The sequence below is a fragment of the Ursus maritimus genome, assembly GCF_017311325.1.
Source record: "Ursus maritimus isolate PB19 chromosome X unlocalized genomic scaffold, ASM1731132v1 scaffold_X1, whole genome shotgun sequence".
NCBI classification, from domain to species: Eukaryota; Metazoa; Chordata; class Mammalia; order Carnivora; family Ursidae; genus Ursus; species Ursus maritimus.
Window position 1 is genome coordinate 98,254,296 of NW_024423319.1, and position 16,847 is coordinate 98,271,142.

The 16,847-nt window shown below is 39.3% G+C and overlaps 1 protein-coding gene across 1 annotated transcript in view; it reads left to right on the forward strand.

The window, feature by feature from the left end:
• Positions 1-16,847, forward strand: part of DMD (dystrophin) — a 1,667,815-nt gene that overhangs the window by 1,351,647 nt on the left and 299,321 nt on the right. The window contains exon 58 of the mRNA XM_040633145.1: positions 7,693-7,839. Coding sequence (XP_040489079.1) covers positions 7,693-7,839 — 147 coding nt within the window. The remainder of the gene's footprint in view (positions 1-7,692; positions 7,840-16,847) is intronic.

A 16,847-nucleotide genomic window follows, 5' to 3' on the forward strand; every position in this document is an offset into this window, starting at 1 on the left:
TTTCTCAGATAGAAAATATTGGCATTTCTTCTGTTTCCTTAGCAGCCTAAAAACATGGCTTGCTTAAATGATTTATTTAAACTCATTAGGGACCTTTTTATTTTAATTGTGCATATTTTGCATTTAGCCTCTGCAGAACACCGGTGAGCTACCTTCTTATTTCCTTTAACTGTGTCATGCAAAAGCTATGGAAAACTGGAAATATTTTTGTTTTTTATTTTTTGTTTTTTTGGTTTGTTTGCTTCTTTTTTCTGTGAAGAGAAAGTAATTAGCAGTCACAGTTAGGATTACAGAAACAACTTTCCAAGGAAATTAAAGTCACTAGACGTGTACGACTTGTTCTTCTAAGTTAAAACCTGTCCTTCGTGATCAATTCTGTCTTGTTCCTCATTTCTAATTTATATCTGTGAAGGCAAAATGAACAACATGCATAAAAAAGAAGATAGACGCTTTTAGTGTGGTAGAGCTGTAATTCAGCTCCTACTTTCAGAACCTTGAGGTTATGAGCTTCATAGTGAAGCCATGTCCGAAAAGATGAAGAATTACGACGGATGCAAATGAGAAAATGTTAAAAAAGAATTTACGCTTTTGTGTTCAGGTGTGCATTCTTTTTCAAGAAAACGAAGAGAAACTAGAGATCCTTTTTTCGTAAAAACACGGGGATTCTTTATAGGAAAAACACAGCAGTTAATTGCTGTTCTATGAGCGCCACGAATTTGGAAGTGTGGTGACTGAGGGGAAACCGTGGCTAAAATATAGTTACTGATAATTGTTTGGGAAATAAAAGCTCCAAATGTCTTCATGCCTACAAACTTCATATTGTTTTCCTAAAATCTGGGTGCTTTTTGTTTTTAAATTTAACCTCCCTCCAAGTCATCCAGATTATGCTACATCTAGGCCGTTTGTTCTGAGTCTGTTTCATTATTTATGTCCTTATTCTGTTTGCTGGTCAAAAGTGGTCATGTCCAACTATGAAAACGTACAAGAATGGCCCCGAAAGCTAAATGCGCAGAAGACGATGAAAAGAAACAGCATAATATTTTGCCTTCAGGCTACCACAATAAAACCCGATGCTGGAATGGAATGCAGCCGCATCTCTGTTAAAAAAGAGTGCGTGTTTCAATGGCATAATTTATTGTCAAGAATGTCTACCAGCAGCCTAAGTGATACGAAAGGCAGAGGGATGTACTCAGTCAGTCTGAGGACTACGCTTTATGTCTCAGCTCCATACACTCCCTCAGCATTTGGCAGAGATCAAGGAGTTAACATTATGCAAAGGGTGTCCGGTCTCCATTTTGTTGATGTATGGGATAGCCTCGTCATGTTAGTAATGAGAATTCACCTAAGAAGCCTCTTACAAAAAAACAAAACAAAGCAAACAAAACAAAAAGCGTCTGACCTCTGAAGTCTAAGGGTAAAGGAGATTGAGGAACTGGATGAAATCCGTCTATGTAGTAAACTGTAGGCACCCCAGCCAGATTCCTTCACTAAGCTGGTGAACTCATCCCCCAGCAACTCTGAGGGTTGTCTGCCAAAAGACTCATAGTTGCACCCTTTTCCAGAAAACCTCCCTCAGGCAAAAGGAAGCCACCTGCCCTGGGAAATTACACCACCCCTTCTCCCCTAAGACTGCCAGGGGGCAGCTAGTGGCCAATAACCGATTGACATTGGGGTAGAAAAGGACAACCCCTTTGTCTCAAGATGGAACCAACCATGGTATAATTTGTGCTCCAGAGCTCCCCATGGGATCAAGCTGATGTTCGGCTCCAGCTGAGACCACATCCTTACTTAGCTTTTCTGTCCTGTCTGCCTGCTTCCCTCACATCAGATCACTCAGACTCCTCTTCTCCAAAAGCCAGCCTAAGTCAGTAGGTATCTGAGACAAATGCTGAACCTCCACCCTGGGCACCACACCAGGCAGTGAACCAACCAGAGTAAAGAGCCAAGAATTACAGTTAACAATGGATATCTCCAAGCCTGGTGCATTTCACGAAAGGCTTGCCTACATCTTGTCTTGTGTTTCTTTGTGATTGGTCCAATGACATTGGAGTAGCTCATGTCCCGCAGGTATTTTAGAAGCTCCAGTAGGCATCTGATCCTCTGGGCAAAGCAGCATGTGGTCCTTGACTCTATTGGCCCCAGTGGCAGGCATTCACTCCCATCAGGATAATGTAGCCATCCAGAAATGCAGAAGCTGCCAAACACAGCTGGGCTGTACCTGCCCCCGGTTCTTGGGTAACTGGGTTCTATGAGGCCTTCCCTGAGCCTCACGTAGGAGCTCTAATAACGCTACTCAAGCCCTGTATGTGCAGGACATGATGTCCGTTTCCTCCCCCTCACCTTCTCACTACTAACCCAGCATGAAAAATCCTGGGACTATTCCTAACGCCTCCTCTTTGTAGACTGTTTTCCAGGGATTTTGATTCTCAAACATTTGTTCAATAAGGTTTCATTGTAGAGAGAAATGCAATTAGTCACAACTTCATCTTTTAATTAATATTTGTGACATAAATTTCTCCGCACAGCCTTAGAATAGCCTTTCATCATCAGACCCTACTAATTTTGAATTTCTGGTATGTGACATGGAACTTCTATGAATTAGTAGGTTAAGCTTTCAGGAAGAACATTTAATGTCCCTAAGAAGGGAAGTTTTTCAGATTATCAGTGGCCCCATTAATATCTAAATGAAACACTTTACATGGGTGTGTGTGTGATATTTATCACGTCACACGATTTATAAATAAACTCCTAGGTGGCATTGCTAATTCACGCATCCCAGAGCCTCCTCCCCTTCTTGCCTGCTTGCACAGCTGCTCCTACTGGGGCCTTTCTTGGATTGTCCTGGACCTCCACCACTGACTCCCCTACTTTCTCTCCCTCTACAAGCCTCATCTTGCTTCACTTCCCTCCTAATCCAGTTTAGATTCCATCGTATGTTTTTCGATGACATTCTAGCTAAAATTTAAACTCCCTTGTCCCTGACAAAGAGATAGCTGACATGACCCCAAAGCTGGATCAACTGCTTTCTCCATGCTTGCAAGGAACACTGTTGGAGAAGGAGGAAATGGGGTGGATGGGTTCAAAAGTTCCAAAAAAAAAAGGTCGGTCCTGGGCCTCCAATGGGCCCTTGACACCATCTGGCAACCTTGCTAGATTCTGAGGTCAACTTCTGTCACAGTCTCTGTCACACCTAATTCAAATGTTCTCACTTACCCTGAATTCATGTTTTCATTCAATGAATATTTGTTGAACACCGATTTTATGCCAGGTCTGTTGCTTCATACTTCATAGAGGAATCAGAGGCCCTCAAAGTACAAGTCCCTAGACTTATTTTTTTCCCATCCTATAAATTGACCTTTGGTACCCAGCAGCATAGTCCCTTAACTATGAAGCCAAAGCTTCTCCCTCCAAAACAATGTTCCCTTGTTAATAGATCATTCCTTTCTTTTGTTGCAATGTGGTTGATGACTAAAATCCTAAATCTATATTTGAACAAATCTTTAACTACATAAGGATAAGCAATGATCTGACAGCCAATTTAATTTCATAAAAAGAAGAAAAACTTGACATATCAGACTTATATATCATTCTAAATCAGTACCTTTATATCTATAATCAGACAACATTTAATGAAGTGAAAATTCTGCCGGCATGAAACTAGTCATAATAAAATTAGACTTGGTTTGCTCGTTCATGGAGAACATATTCCAGATGTTTAAGTGATTCAAAGAAAAACCCAAAGTATAATGGCTCCCTTCAATGTTTTCTCACTCACTGCTTCCAAACTAGAATGAAATCTCATGAAATTCTGGTCATATTTAAGTAACACAGGATATTGTTCAGAGTTAAGTGTACTTTTTGACGTTTCATGTTCGATGTTCAATGATGTAAACATATATTTATATGCGTAATACTAAAAGCTCTAATATTGGAAGGATAGTCAAACACAATGTGACATCCACGTAAATGACACAGGACACGTATTGAGTCTTTACATAGCGTGGTGTCTTGTGATTCGGTGTTTAGGAAGCCATCCATACTTCTTACTTGACACACTTCTAGGCATTGACAGTCTACAGCAGCAGTGAACCGTCCTCAGGGGGTACAGAGCTGCCACGGTAACCTAGGTCAGATGCCAAAGTGGAGATTGACTTGGGCACTCTCCCACCTCCTTTTTCTCTTCCTCTCTTCTACCTCCAGTTACCTTCTTTCCTCTGTTCTAAGGGGCTTAGTGCCCTCATGATGATGTCTAGCTGGCTAAAGTTCTTCATTTTGCTTGGTCCCATCGTGCTATCCCCCAGCATGAAACTTCCCACCAAACGATCACTTTACCAACTGACCTTCTCCGCCCCCCCATCAAAGCTTCCATTGATCCTAACAGAAATGTAATCCAGATTAAACTAAACATATGCTTTCTGCCCCCCTTAGTTAATGATGATACCAGTAGCCGTAGCAGTGGTAGTAGAATTTATCATAGATTTCCTCTGTTCCAGCTCAGAACCTAGAGTCCAACAGTTAATTAAAAAAGTCAGTTCAATCAGGGAATCGTAAAAAAGTATGTCTTAAACATTTTATTCGATCTTAAAATAGTCAACCAGGATTTTAATGTTGTGTGAAGGTTTCTTCTTTAAGTGTAGATTCACTGATTAGACTTCTCCATAAATCACACTGATGATGAAGACTTTGTGATTTCCAGTTCCAGTTTCTTTCATGTAGACAGAGTCCATCAGGAAACACGAAAGACATTCTGAATACAGAACCCTTCTAAATTTTTCGGATTATTTTCCTAATCTTTTACAGTTGCCTTGTCTATACCCAATTCAACAATATTTACTTCTCTTGTTCTTTTTAAAGCAACTTTCTAAAGGGCTTAACCTGGTTTTCATAGAAATAATAGCTTATTTTCTCTTAGACTTAAATTTCTTTGGTTTGTGAAATATTTAATTAAATTATGTAATTGCAATACTAACTGGCATACCACAATGACAACTCAACTAATGAGAGCTGAAGGCCATGCATCCTGACAGATAGCTCTAACATTTTATTTAGAGGCTACGATAGGCCCCAGTCACTGTGTTTCACAAAGGCATGAAGACTGGCTAATCTGTTGGGTCTTAAGTAGAGACCAGTTAAGAGAACTTCTACTGTAATTGCTAGATGGGGTGGGGGGGGGGAGGAAGCAGAAGCCACCAGATCCCATGATGGTGGGGAGAGAGAGGGGGAAGGAGAGTGAGTGTTCTGATTAATGATGTGTACTGGACCCTAATTTTTAATCGCCTTCATCCTCCAAAACACCAATGGAGGATTAAAATCTGTGTCCAGGACTTTGGAGGGAGGAAGTGAAAATCCAAATATTCTAATAAAAGGCATTTGAACATGTACATGATGTAGTCCAAAGGGAGCTGAAACCTGCATGTGGCTGAGCCGAAGACTCACTGGCTGAGAGGCACGTGGGTGAAGACAGATGGTTAACAGACAGGGTTAACCTGCAGGACTTTGCCTGGCGGCCACACCATCCCTACAATGCTTTCCCATTTCCAGTTCCCATTCATATATTTATTTACGGTTCCTAGAAACATATATTATTATCCAGAAGAGAATGCTTCCATTTTGTAATCTTTGCCCTTGTCCAGGTTTCTCCGTTGACATTTAAGAAATCTGTTTTCTAGGGGTGCCTGGGTGGCTCAGTTGGTTAAGCCTCCAACTCTTGATGTTGTGTCAGGTCATAATCTCAGGGTCATGGGATGGAGCCCCGCACAGGGCTCTGTGCTGAGCAGGGAGTCAGCTTCAGGATTCTGCCCCACCAACACACACACATGCTGTCCCTAAAATAAATGAATACATCTTTAAAATAAATCTGTTTTCTAACCTTTTATTACACAAAACAAAGTGATTATGGATCATTTCCTTTTAGAGATATGAATTTACATCAATGGATTTTACCTCTCTCCATGGGATTCTTTTAATCTCTATATTTATTTATAAGGCAATGGAATAATAATATTTACTATCAATCCCTATAAAAACTTTATCAGACTGATTCCTATGACATTCCACCGACATGGAGTTGAATAAAGATGAATACATCAGATAGGATTTTTTTTTTGCATGTCTGTGGTCAGACAAAGATTTCTTCTGTTTTCTTTCATTTTTATTTTTTATTGATATTTAATTCATGAATGAGAAAATTCACCCTTCAGGGGCACCCAGCTGGCTCAGTTGGTGGAGCCTGTGACTCTTGACTTCGGGGTCATGAGGTTGAGCCCCATGTTGGGTGTAGAGTTTAGCTAATAATTTTTTTTTAATTCATTGTTTCGAATTGTGCAATTCAGTGGTGTTTAGTATATTCACAGGGTTGTGCTACCATCACCACTGTCTCATTCCAGAACATTTTTATCACTCCCAAAAGACACCCATGATTCTTTAATATAATATTCTTAATGCCTGTTTTAAAAAAACATTAAGTTCTATGGAGTGATTATGACAATGTCTTATATTATCTAATAAGAGTCTTATATTCCATACAATACCACATTTTAGTGGTGAGAGATTCAGGTTGATTTGACAGGACAATGCCATTCTTATTTAGAATGTACATACTGGCTCCTTTTCTTTGGAGTGGGAGGGAATCGGAGGGTTATAGATGAAGTCAGTGTAAACAGTGGTTTTATCAACATAGTGAACCAGAGAAATAGGTATCCTACCCAGATCAAGCAAGTCAAAGCAGCACATATAACCGAGTAAGTGATGTTGTCTTTGTGCATAGACATTACATTACACAAACTGTTCTCCTAAGTGAGGGAATTTGTCCCTTAGAAATTGCTCATTGGAACATTTGGACATTATGCATCATGTTAAAGATCCATAAATGTCATCCCGATAGGGTAGATATGATGCATGGTAATATCCTCCCCATATCTGCATAGGGTTCTTCTACTCACTAGATTGTCATGATGCATTGCATCAGAGAATCCCATTCTAGTGCTTCAGAGACAGCCGAGAAGCCCATGGGAGCCTTTCTAAGTCGTTGCTACAAGGACTAAAATACCAGGAGACCAGGAAGTCATTCTTAGGGCTTGACAAAATACCCTAATCGCTAAATGAATCTATTATGCAGTCGGTGCAAAGTATGAATGTAATATTTCATGATTGAGTATATCTTTTTATTGTAAAAAAAAAGGATCCATTTGTGGTTGTAAGATGAGTAGAATTTAGAATCTAGCAGTGTATTTTTTCTGTCACTTTACCAATCCAGAATTACTTTGGAAAGGTATATAATATAATAGCTAAGAATATGTACTCTGGAGGCAAGCAACCCTGGCTATGTATCCTAGGTTCCTCAATTTTGGCCCATTGAACCCTTGGCAAGATAGAACCTGTGCAAGTTGTTGTCTCTTATGTAAAATGAGAATTCTCCAACTACCCATCTCACAGGGTTATTTTGTAGGAATAAAATTATTATTATGTGAACAGAGCTCATCACGGGATTAGGCACCTAAGAAATGCTCTATAAATATTAGTTACCATTATGCTCCTATTCACAAATGTTCATAGTTGCAATACCACTATAATAGAGCACACATCATTAACACTGCACCCCAAACAGAACAAGATATCTTGTAGTTCCCGTGTGTCTGTTTCTTTGCTTTAAATGTTCTCATTTTCCAACTTGCCCTTGACTATTTCACACAGGTGCTTCGAGGAGAAATTACACCTCTGAAAGAGAATGTCAGCTACGTCAATGACCTTGCTCGCCAACTCACTACGTTGGGCATTCAGCTGTCACCATATAACCTCAACATTCTGGAAGACCTGAACACCAGATGGAAGCTTCTACAGGTAGGCACATTACAAGCATTGCAGTTCCTTGTCACAACAAGAGAATATACGGATAAAGCTTGTTTGTAAGAAACAAGAAAAGTAGTTTCTTCATGTGATGTTCTGGATAATATTTTGTGAATGTAGGGTATTTTATATTATTTAGTAAGCTCCTATATAAATGTTTTCAAACCTATTAGTAATAATTTTTGTAGATAGCTTAAAGTTAGACTTTCCCATATCTTGCAAAAAACGGAAGGTAGTGCTGAGTCATGACGGGAGGACTGACTTACTGTCATACAATTACTTTGTACTACTATTGCTTGGATTCTTTAAACATCTTTACCTTTGGAATCCTAATTTAAACAACAGTCAATGGTAAGGCATATTCTAAAATCGTTTTAAAAAGAACATCCAGTGCACCTGGATGGCTCAGTCAGTTAAGTGTCTGCCTTCAGCTCAGGTCATAATCCCAGGGTCCTGGGATGGCGCCCCATGTTGGGCTCCCTGCTCAGCGAGCAGTCTGCTTCTCCCTCTGCCAGTCCACCCACTCGTGCTCGCTCTCTCTCTCTCTCTCTCTCTCTCTCAAAAATAAATAAATAAATAATCTTTTTAAAAAATAATTTAAAAAATTTAAAAAACATCCTATCACAAACCTATATATGGAGGTTTTTCATAGGTTTGCATAATAAATCTAGGGACCAGAAGCATGCTCAAGGTCACACTTACTAGCTGTGGGACCTTGGGCAGGTTATTTAACCTTTCTGTGCTTCGGTCTTTCATCTGAAGAAAATGTGGATATTAAATGTTTCTAAAACCAGTCTATTATTAGGACAAGTAAGTCAAAAGATGTGGAAAGTGCTTGGAACAGTGCTAGTTACATAGTAAATGCTGTATAAATTCTAGCTCTTGGTGTTATTGCAGTTATAATGATTATTATTATAGCATACAAGTTTGGGAATCAAACTTACTGAGTGACCTTGAAGTCACTTGTCCTATCTGTCAGTTCTCTCATATCTAACATGCTTGCTGTAATAATAAACAAATTAATTCATGTAGAGTTGTTAGTACAGTACCTGGCTCATAGTAAGAACTCAGAAAAGGTAATGTGTCTCTGTGTTCCCCATGTGAAGGACACTGTGTAAATACCCCAAAACCCTCAAACTGATTTTACCATAGAATTAGAGAATTGTTTTGTTTCCCTCTCCGGTTTCATAGGTTGCAGAGAGTATGCTTCTGAGGAAAGACAGGAAACTGAGTTTAAAAATATTTGTTTTCAATGTTTTAATGGGAAAAAAATGCTAAAGCAGATAACTTTTCATATTGGCAGTCCATTTAGGGGTGTGATTGAAAGTCCTGTTGAAGAATTGCTAGATCTTTAATAAAAACAAGTTCCAAATTCAAGACCTCTTGAGATCTCCTATAATTTAATTCTTGTTGTGATGGATAGTTTTGAAATATTTGTATGATAGACTGTTATAAGTGGCATTGACTAAAGGAAGGCAATATAGTTAAGCAATTACATGCCTTTCTATGTCTATTAGTTTTGTAGTGGCTAAGTACTATTAAAACCTTATCAGCTTCATCCTTAATATGTTTTTCACTGTAAGCATAAATAAGGAAAGTAATAAATGTCCAAGGAAAAGCAGTGGCCACATTCGTTCTCTTCAAGCACTCTTGAACGGTATCTTAAAATTTCTTTTGAAAAACAAAATGCTGGGCGCCTGGGTGGCTCAGTGGGTTGTGTCTGCTTTTGGCTCAGGTCATGATCCCAGGGTCCTGGGATCAAGCCCCACATCGGGGTCCCTGCTCAGTGGGGAGCCTGCTTCCCCCTCTCCCTCTGCCTGCCACTCCCCCTGCTTATGCTCTCTCTCTCCCTGTCAAATAAATAAAATCTTTTTTAAAAAAAGAAGAATCAAATGCTGCATTTGCTTTCAAAATGTGGTACGAATTTGTGACAATGGCATGTGAGCTTATAGATGAGGTTAAAAGATTATGACTGATAAGGGAAGTTTTTAAAGATCAGTGCTAAATGGGCCATTATAGTCACACTCTTTATTTAGATGTAAAGTACACGAAAATATTAATAGCTTAAGTTTTGCTCATTCTTAAAATGAATAAGGACTTGGTTATAAATATAGGGAAGTACATGAAAGGAGCTGATGTAGTAAAAAGAGGACTGAAGTGAATAGTATTAGCCCTGACTTCAAAACTGAAGCTCATTCTTTGACCATATTATCTTGAAAAAGCCTTTATCCTCCCTCAGCTTTAATTCCCTCATTTATAAAATGAGGCAATCCATTTGGTCTCAGGTCACATCCAGCTCAATCCTATGATTCTGTATCTGGATATCTGGGGGGGGGGCAGATATGCATATGACAAAATTTAGTTTAGAATCAATACAGTGGCTTACTCTATTCATATTACAGACGTGGCTCGCGGGGATTGTGTTTCTCCTTCTTTCATTTTAACATTTAAACCCCTCATCCGAAGCCCACACATACACAGCTTTCTCCTACTAAACAGCTCAGTGAGTTCATGGTGCATGCTCTTGTGGCAAATTTCACATGTTGCTATTTTTGGACATGACCTTAAGGATATGCTTGAAAAGTGTTTTCGGCAGAAAGCTGATCAATCCAAGGTTTGGGGTTGCACATAACTGAGTGAAGTGGATTCCATTTTTTTCTTTGACCATGGTTGTAACCACTCTGCTATATTATAAATGGGAGTCCTTGTTCAGAAAGTGAACAAAGCCAAGAAATGAGGTTCACATCAAATAACTTCATCCCCATTACTGGCAGAGCAAGTCACATGTCCTATGGACAACATTTTACAGTTAGAAGAATGTATCTGACTAAAGAATCAGCCATCATCTGTGGAGGGAAGCCGGAGCCCATCATCATTATAACATTCTATTTCTAGAAAAATAAAGAATTTCGTTGTTCACAATCCTGTCAGTTATGACATCATGATAAAAAATTAGTACAAATTCATCTCTGCTTCTTTGTCCACTAAGGGAAAAATTAAGAAATAGAGAGTTGGAGTAGTGGGAAGGCACATATAAACCTAAGAAAACTTCTTAAATTTGGGCAAAATAGTGTAAGAGAAGAGAGTTACATAGTACCAGGCTATATCTACTTGATACCAGAATATCCTGCGTTTAATTAGACAATCCATTAATTTTTATTTTAAAAGAAAGCCATGCTGGGTTTTTTTAGCTGTGTGTAATATCAGTCAAAATGATAGAAACAGATAAACCGTGTATATGTGACATCAATAGCAGAGTAAGACACAGTCACGATTTGTCTATGCATAGAAATAGTGTATAGAGAGCTCTGAATTTATTTGAAATGCACAAACAGAAGTTTAGAGACCTTGGTTTCCCTGTTTGAAACTCTGTAGGAATAAAATCCTATTGTCTGCCTCAGAGTGGACTCGGGGGTCGGGATGTCTGTCCTAGACCACATGACGATGTGTTTTAGGCATAGGAAACCATCACTCCTTGCAGTGAGGAGGAGTTTTCACGTGCATTCACTCATTTAATCCCTATAACATTATGATGATGCCTTACAATTACTTATTATCACTATTCCCTTTTACACATAAAGAGACTGAGACTTAGACATAGAAACTGACACAGTCCTGGTCACAAGCTTATAAGTGTCAGTCAAGGTGTGAATCCTCTCTTCTGAAATGCACCCCCCGCCCCTTTTGCTTCCTCTTATCAAAATCCTGTTTAGTTTGGACTTCACAAAGTCATACTTGAAAGCTAGTTTGGGTGGCACGGGTATGAAATACTTCACTCTTTTCCTGCTTCTCCCCTTTTTTGAATGATCCGCAGGGATACTAACTTTGAAATCTCCCTTTTACGAACCAATGGATTAATGAGCCCAGCTCAGTGTACCCCTTAAAAATCCCACCTGTAGTTTCAAATTTAAGACGTTAAAGCGTTACATTCTTCATTGTCTTTAGAACTCAGCAACCGTCTTAAAATCAACTGAAAGTGATTTTAATGAATTAGCTCTTGAAGTGGTACCAATGCTAGTATTCGACCCAGTAGAAATGAGTATCAAAACCAAATGGGAAGAAAATGAAACTGATGCTAAACTTTTCTAATGTTGAAGCAATGCATACATGTTTAGTGACATAGTCATGCTCTTTATTCACCAAGCACAAGTACTGTAGGGAACATTCTACTCTAGGGAAGCCCTGCTAGGGGATGTTCTAACCATTTCTCTGCGTTACAAGTAAACCCATGAAGAGCAACAGAAGCTGCAAATACACTTTAATATAAAGAGTACATGCTTTATTGATTGTGGGATGTCTGGAATGTAATCACTTGAAAAATATTGAATATGAAGACATTTCTAGGCATGATATTCTTTAAATATGTTTAGGGACAGTATCATGAATTATGTATGTCTTTAAAGGTTTCCTAAGGTTCTTCCAAAGTCATGCAGACAGTTATATACTCCGTCTTCACATCTGTGTTATCTTTCTGTCACAAAGATATAGGCCCTCGTCTTCTGCACATTCCATTCCTTCTTTCACTCTTTCCTTCTTCTTCCATTCAATCAGCAGTGATTGAGCATCTCCTGTGTACCTAGCAGACACTGTAATCATCCTGTCTGGTCCAAGGACATACTGACCAAAATCACATTTACTGCTTATGCCATCTTAGGAAAAATTTTATAGATGGGTTTTCTTTTAATACTTCTGTAATTGCTCACTCTTTCTCCATGTTATAAACAAAAAATATGCTATTATGACACTAATACTATAAAAGTGGTACCTTTTCAGATCTCTAACTTAAAAATTCTTCACTGATTTCTGACCAGGAATTTGGTCTCCATAATCAGACTAGTAAGATTGTGGAAGGACATGGGCTCATATTTAGCTGGCCAAGAGAAATATTTGCGTGGCTTTGTTTTTTAAAAAATTGAACAAGAGTTTTAATTGAAAAATTAAAAATTCCAGCAGAGCAGCTTATGATCTTTACTTTGGTGAGGTAGGTTTTCAAAGCAAGCTTCTATCTGTATGTACGTGTGTGTTTGTCCTTGTCATCATTGAGCACAGGATTTGATCCTTTAAATGTGTTGACAGATTCTGAACATTTTCTTCATATTTTTTAAAGGATACTGTACTAAGCATTTGGCATTATGGGGTCCCTTCTAGGCAAGGAGCCTAAGTGAGCTCTGCCATCTGCTCTTACAAATAATGTGGACCTATTACTAACTGAGGGTAAGGAGAGGATATCTGACTTTGGTCCCTTTGGTTGGCCAAGGGTTACTTCTACCAATGTCTTCTTATCATGTCCTTTTTCGGCTGTTTCTTTAACAATACCTAAAATAATTCTGCCTGTGGTTAGACCACAGAACCCAGGAGAAAATGATGAGACTGAGGCCATTCTCAAAGGAAATGTGTTTTCCTCCATCAGTGGTTCTCAAATGTTCGTAAGCATCGGGATCACCTAAAGACTTACTAAATCCTGGGCCCCACTTCCAGAGTTTCTGATTCAGTAGGTCTGGGCTGGGGTTGGACATTCTGCCTTTCCAACCAGCTCCCAAGCGAAGCTGATGCTGCCGGTCCAGGGACCACACTCTGAGAACCATTGTCCTACATTAAGTACTTGCCAGGTACAGCCAACTTTAAAAGATTTTAAAAAGTGTCTTATGTAAGATACTTTGAGAAGTTTATGGTCATACTGTGGAAAATAAGCCTAATGCCATGCAGAAAATTCTGTACTAGAGGATGTTACAGTGCTACAGCAACCTGGAAACCCAAGCCCTTAACTTGTCTTCCAGGCAGAAAGAGAAGGGTGAAGGGAAACTTCTCGTAGATTCCTTTTAGTAGAATGGAGATATGTTGTAAGTGTAATATACATATCGGGTTTCAAAGACTCAGCCCCAAAAATAAAATATTTTTATATTGGTTACATGTTGAGGTGATAATATTTTTATGTATTTGGTTAAGTAAAATATATTATTAGAATTGATTTCACCCATTTCTTTTGTATAATTTATATGATTAGTCATAGTTGGGTATTTTTCTTGAAGACGAATAAAGTGAGCCTGTTGCTTCAAGTAAACAACTGACACTGTTTCTTTTTACCTTTTTTAATGTGTCTGCTAGAAAATTTAAAATGACGTCTGCAGCTCTCATTATATTTCTATTGGATAGTACTGGTCTAGAACGAAAAATCTAGCACAGATAAGATTCAGCTGCAGAGCTTGTTAAAACACCCTCACCACCAGCCCCCACCCTGCCCCAAGAATTAGTAGGTATTGGGAGAGGCCTGTGATTCTGTCTTTCTAACAAGGTCCTGGGAGAAACTGTTGAGATATAAGTAGTACTTGCATCATGTAGGGGTCCCCTAATTCTTGGAATGTTAGTAAGGGATCCACGGACTTGAAAAGATTGTAGTCCACTATCCAAAGATATTGTAGTGCTGTAGGAAAAACTACCCTAACGTGTTCTAAAATGTAAGTAAAAAGACTGCAACTACAACGCTGAGTTTGATGCCTCCCCTGGCAGGAGTTTTTCAAAAGCTGAGAGTGAAGGAAATGAGAAGAACAAAGAGGAAAGAATGTGTTTGTTTTAGAGAAGGTTAGGTCACAGAAGGATTTGTTGACGTTAGGAATAGACTGACCCATGAAAAAAGGACAATTAAGTTCTAAGAAAACATCTTTTCAGTGAGGAAAGAACAATCATTTATGCTTAGCCTCATCTCTGTTAAAAAATAAATAAAAAGGAAGTGCACAAATCCCTTTAAAGATTTGAAGCAACGAGGAATGCGTGCATCTCAAAGGCCCAGGATAGTGCCAGCCTTTAGAGCACACTGAGGTCAACGTGTACTGTCAACCTTACAGACATTTACCTCAGTCAGTGTGGCTTCCAATGTTTTGACAGCTAATTGTACTTTATTCAAGAAGAATGATACTGAAATTGCCTGTGTAACCTTGAAAGTAATGTGACCCAGATGTTCCAGAGTCCGGCCTCCGCACTCCAAAGAACAGTCTAGTTTTCAGGGGCATTCTGTGTTGTGAAAAAAAAAAGGTCATTACGATGTGTGGGATTAGAGGGAGAAAAGTGAATGATGTAGGGAGTGTGACCAAAAAAATTATATGGGGTACAAAAATGAAGCCAGTGGAAGTCAAAGAAATATTTATTGGTTGAAGAGAATGAAAGGCGTATTAATGTTTTCAGAGCTTTTATAAAGTGAACCCAAACCTTCATGAACTCAGGTTATCTGATCGCTTGGTCCTTAATTCCTGATTTGTTTTCATCGGGAACTATTTTGGCGAGTTGTGAGCTAGCCACTATGGTAATCCATGTCACTATTTTATTGGTTTAAAAAATGGCACACGTCCCTGTCCAGTGCGCTCAAACAGCAGCTTTATGGATGTCCGTAGTTCTTTTACTTTCTCAGTATTGCTCATCCCTTTTCAGCAACACTTAAAACTGCCATTACGCTCACGCTTTCCTTTCCCTTCTTTCTTCTTCCACAGCTGACATTGGCCCTTCCCTCCGAGTTTTCCCTGCTTTATTCTTCATTCTTTCAAGGGCCCTTCGCTCCGCAGCCAGACCTCGGTCCTCCGCAGCAGCCTGCCTCCGCCCCGCCCTGGCTTGGGGCGCTTGTTTGCCCTGGCTGTTTGCGTCTTTGCTTTTCCCACTGTCCCGCTGCGTGTGAAACACTCCGCCAGCAGCTGCTCCCATTTCCCATGCTACGTCACGCGCAGCATTCAAAGGGCTGCTGTTCCCACATTTCCACCCCAAAGACTCCCCCTCTCCTCCTGCCCTGCACATTCCTCTAGAAATAACCCCCTTTCAGACCATATGAAAGGCTGAATGTTAAGGCCCACTCCGCAAGTAAGAAACTGGCTTATGAAATTCAGAAATGCTCTGTTTAAAGGTCAGTGCCACAGAGTGAATTCTAAGTTACCATAGTTTATCTTAGTGTTTCTTCATTTTTATCAGTTCTCTAAGGTCCTTAAAATAATTGCCATCCGGATATAAATTCTCCCCTCAATTAATATATTCATTAATTTCAAAGGTAGATATGTAGATGAAAAATACGATAAATTAGGAAGTCATGATTCTATTACAAATACACTTCTTACACAGGGCCATACTTTATTTGGCCAATGGGGTTGCACAATATAGATCTGAGAAGAGTTGATTTTAGTGAGAATTGTGCATTACTGAAATTAATAATGAGCACTTATGTGGCACTTACTGTATACCATTCACTTTTCTAAGCTCTTTTACGTGTACTAACACTTGTAAGCATTGCAGTCACCCTAGGAAGTAGATTCTATTTTTATCCTCATTTTACAGATGAGGAAAATGAGGAACCAAGAGGTTAGGTGGCTTGACTGAGTTCACATAGCTGGTGAGAGTTGGGATTTGAACCCAGGCAATCTGGCTGGAGAACCTCTCAGAAATAGCAACTGTACAATACCTCCTCTCTAATAGACGGCGAGATTGACATGACAGTATTTCCTCTTCATTTACAATTCAGCCCTTTCAACAAAAAACATAACTTCCCCCTCACGTTTATTAATTTGTCAGGAATCACCTACATCAAGAGTTTAGGAAGTACAGATTTAAAGTAGGATGATTATGTGAATCTCAGACCACAGTCTCAGGAATAGATTGTTTAACCCAGAATCTAAATGATTCACAGATTAAAAATGAGAATCTCTCAGGGCACCTGAGGGCTCAGTCAGTTGAGCATCCAACTCTTGATTTCATCTTGGGTCATGATCTCAGGGTTGTGAGATGGAGCCACGCATCGGGTTCCTTGCCCTCTGGATTCTCTCTCTCCCTCTCCCCCTGCCCCCACCCCCCCTAAAAAAAAGAGGGGGGAAATCTCTCATCTGTAGTACCAGGAAGACTTAATCACCAAACTCTTTCTGAAGTGAGCACAACTACTCCTTCATTAAATAAATATTTTCTATTCGATAAATATTTTTCTGCCATCTACCCTCTGCCAGACTCTGTGTTAGATAATAGGCATGCAGTTGTGG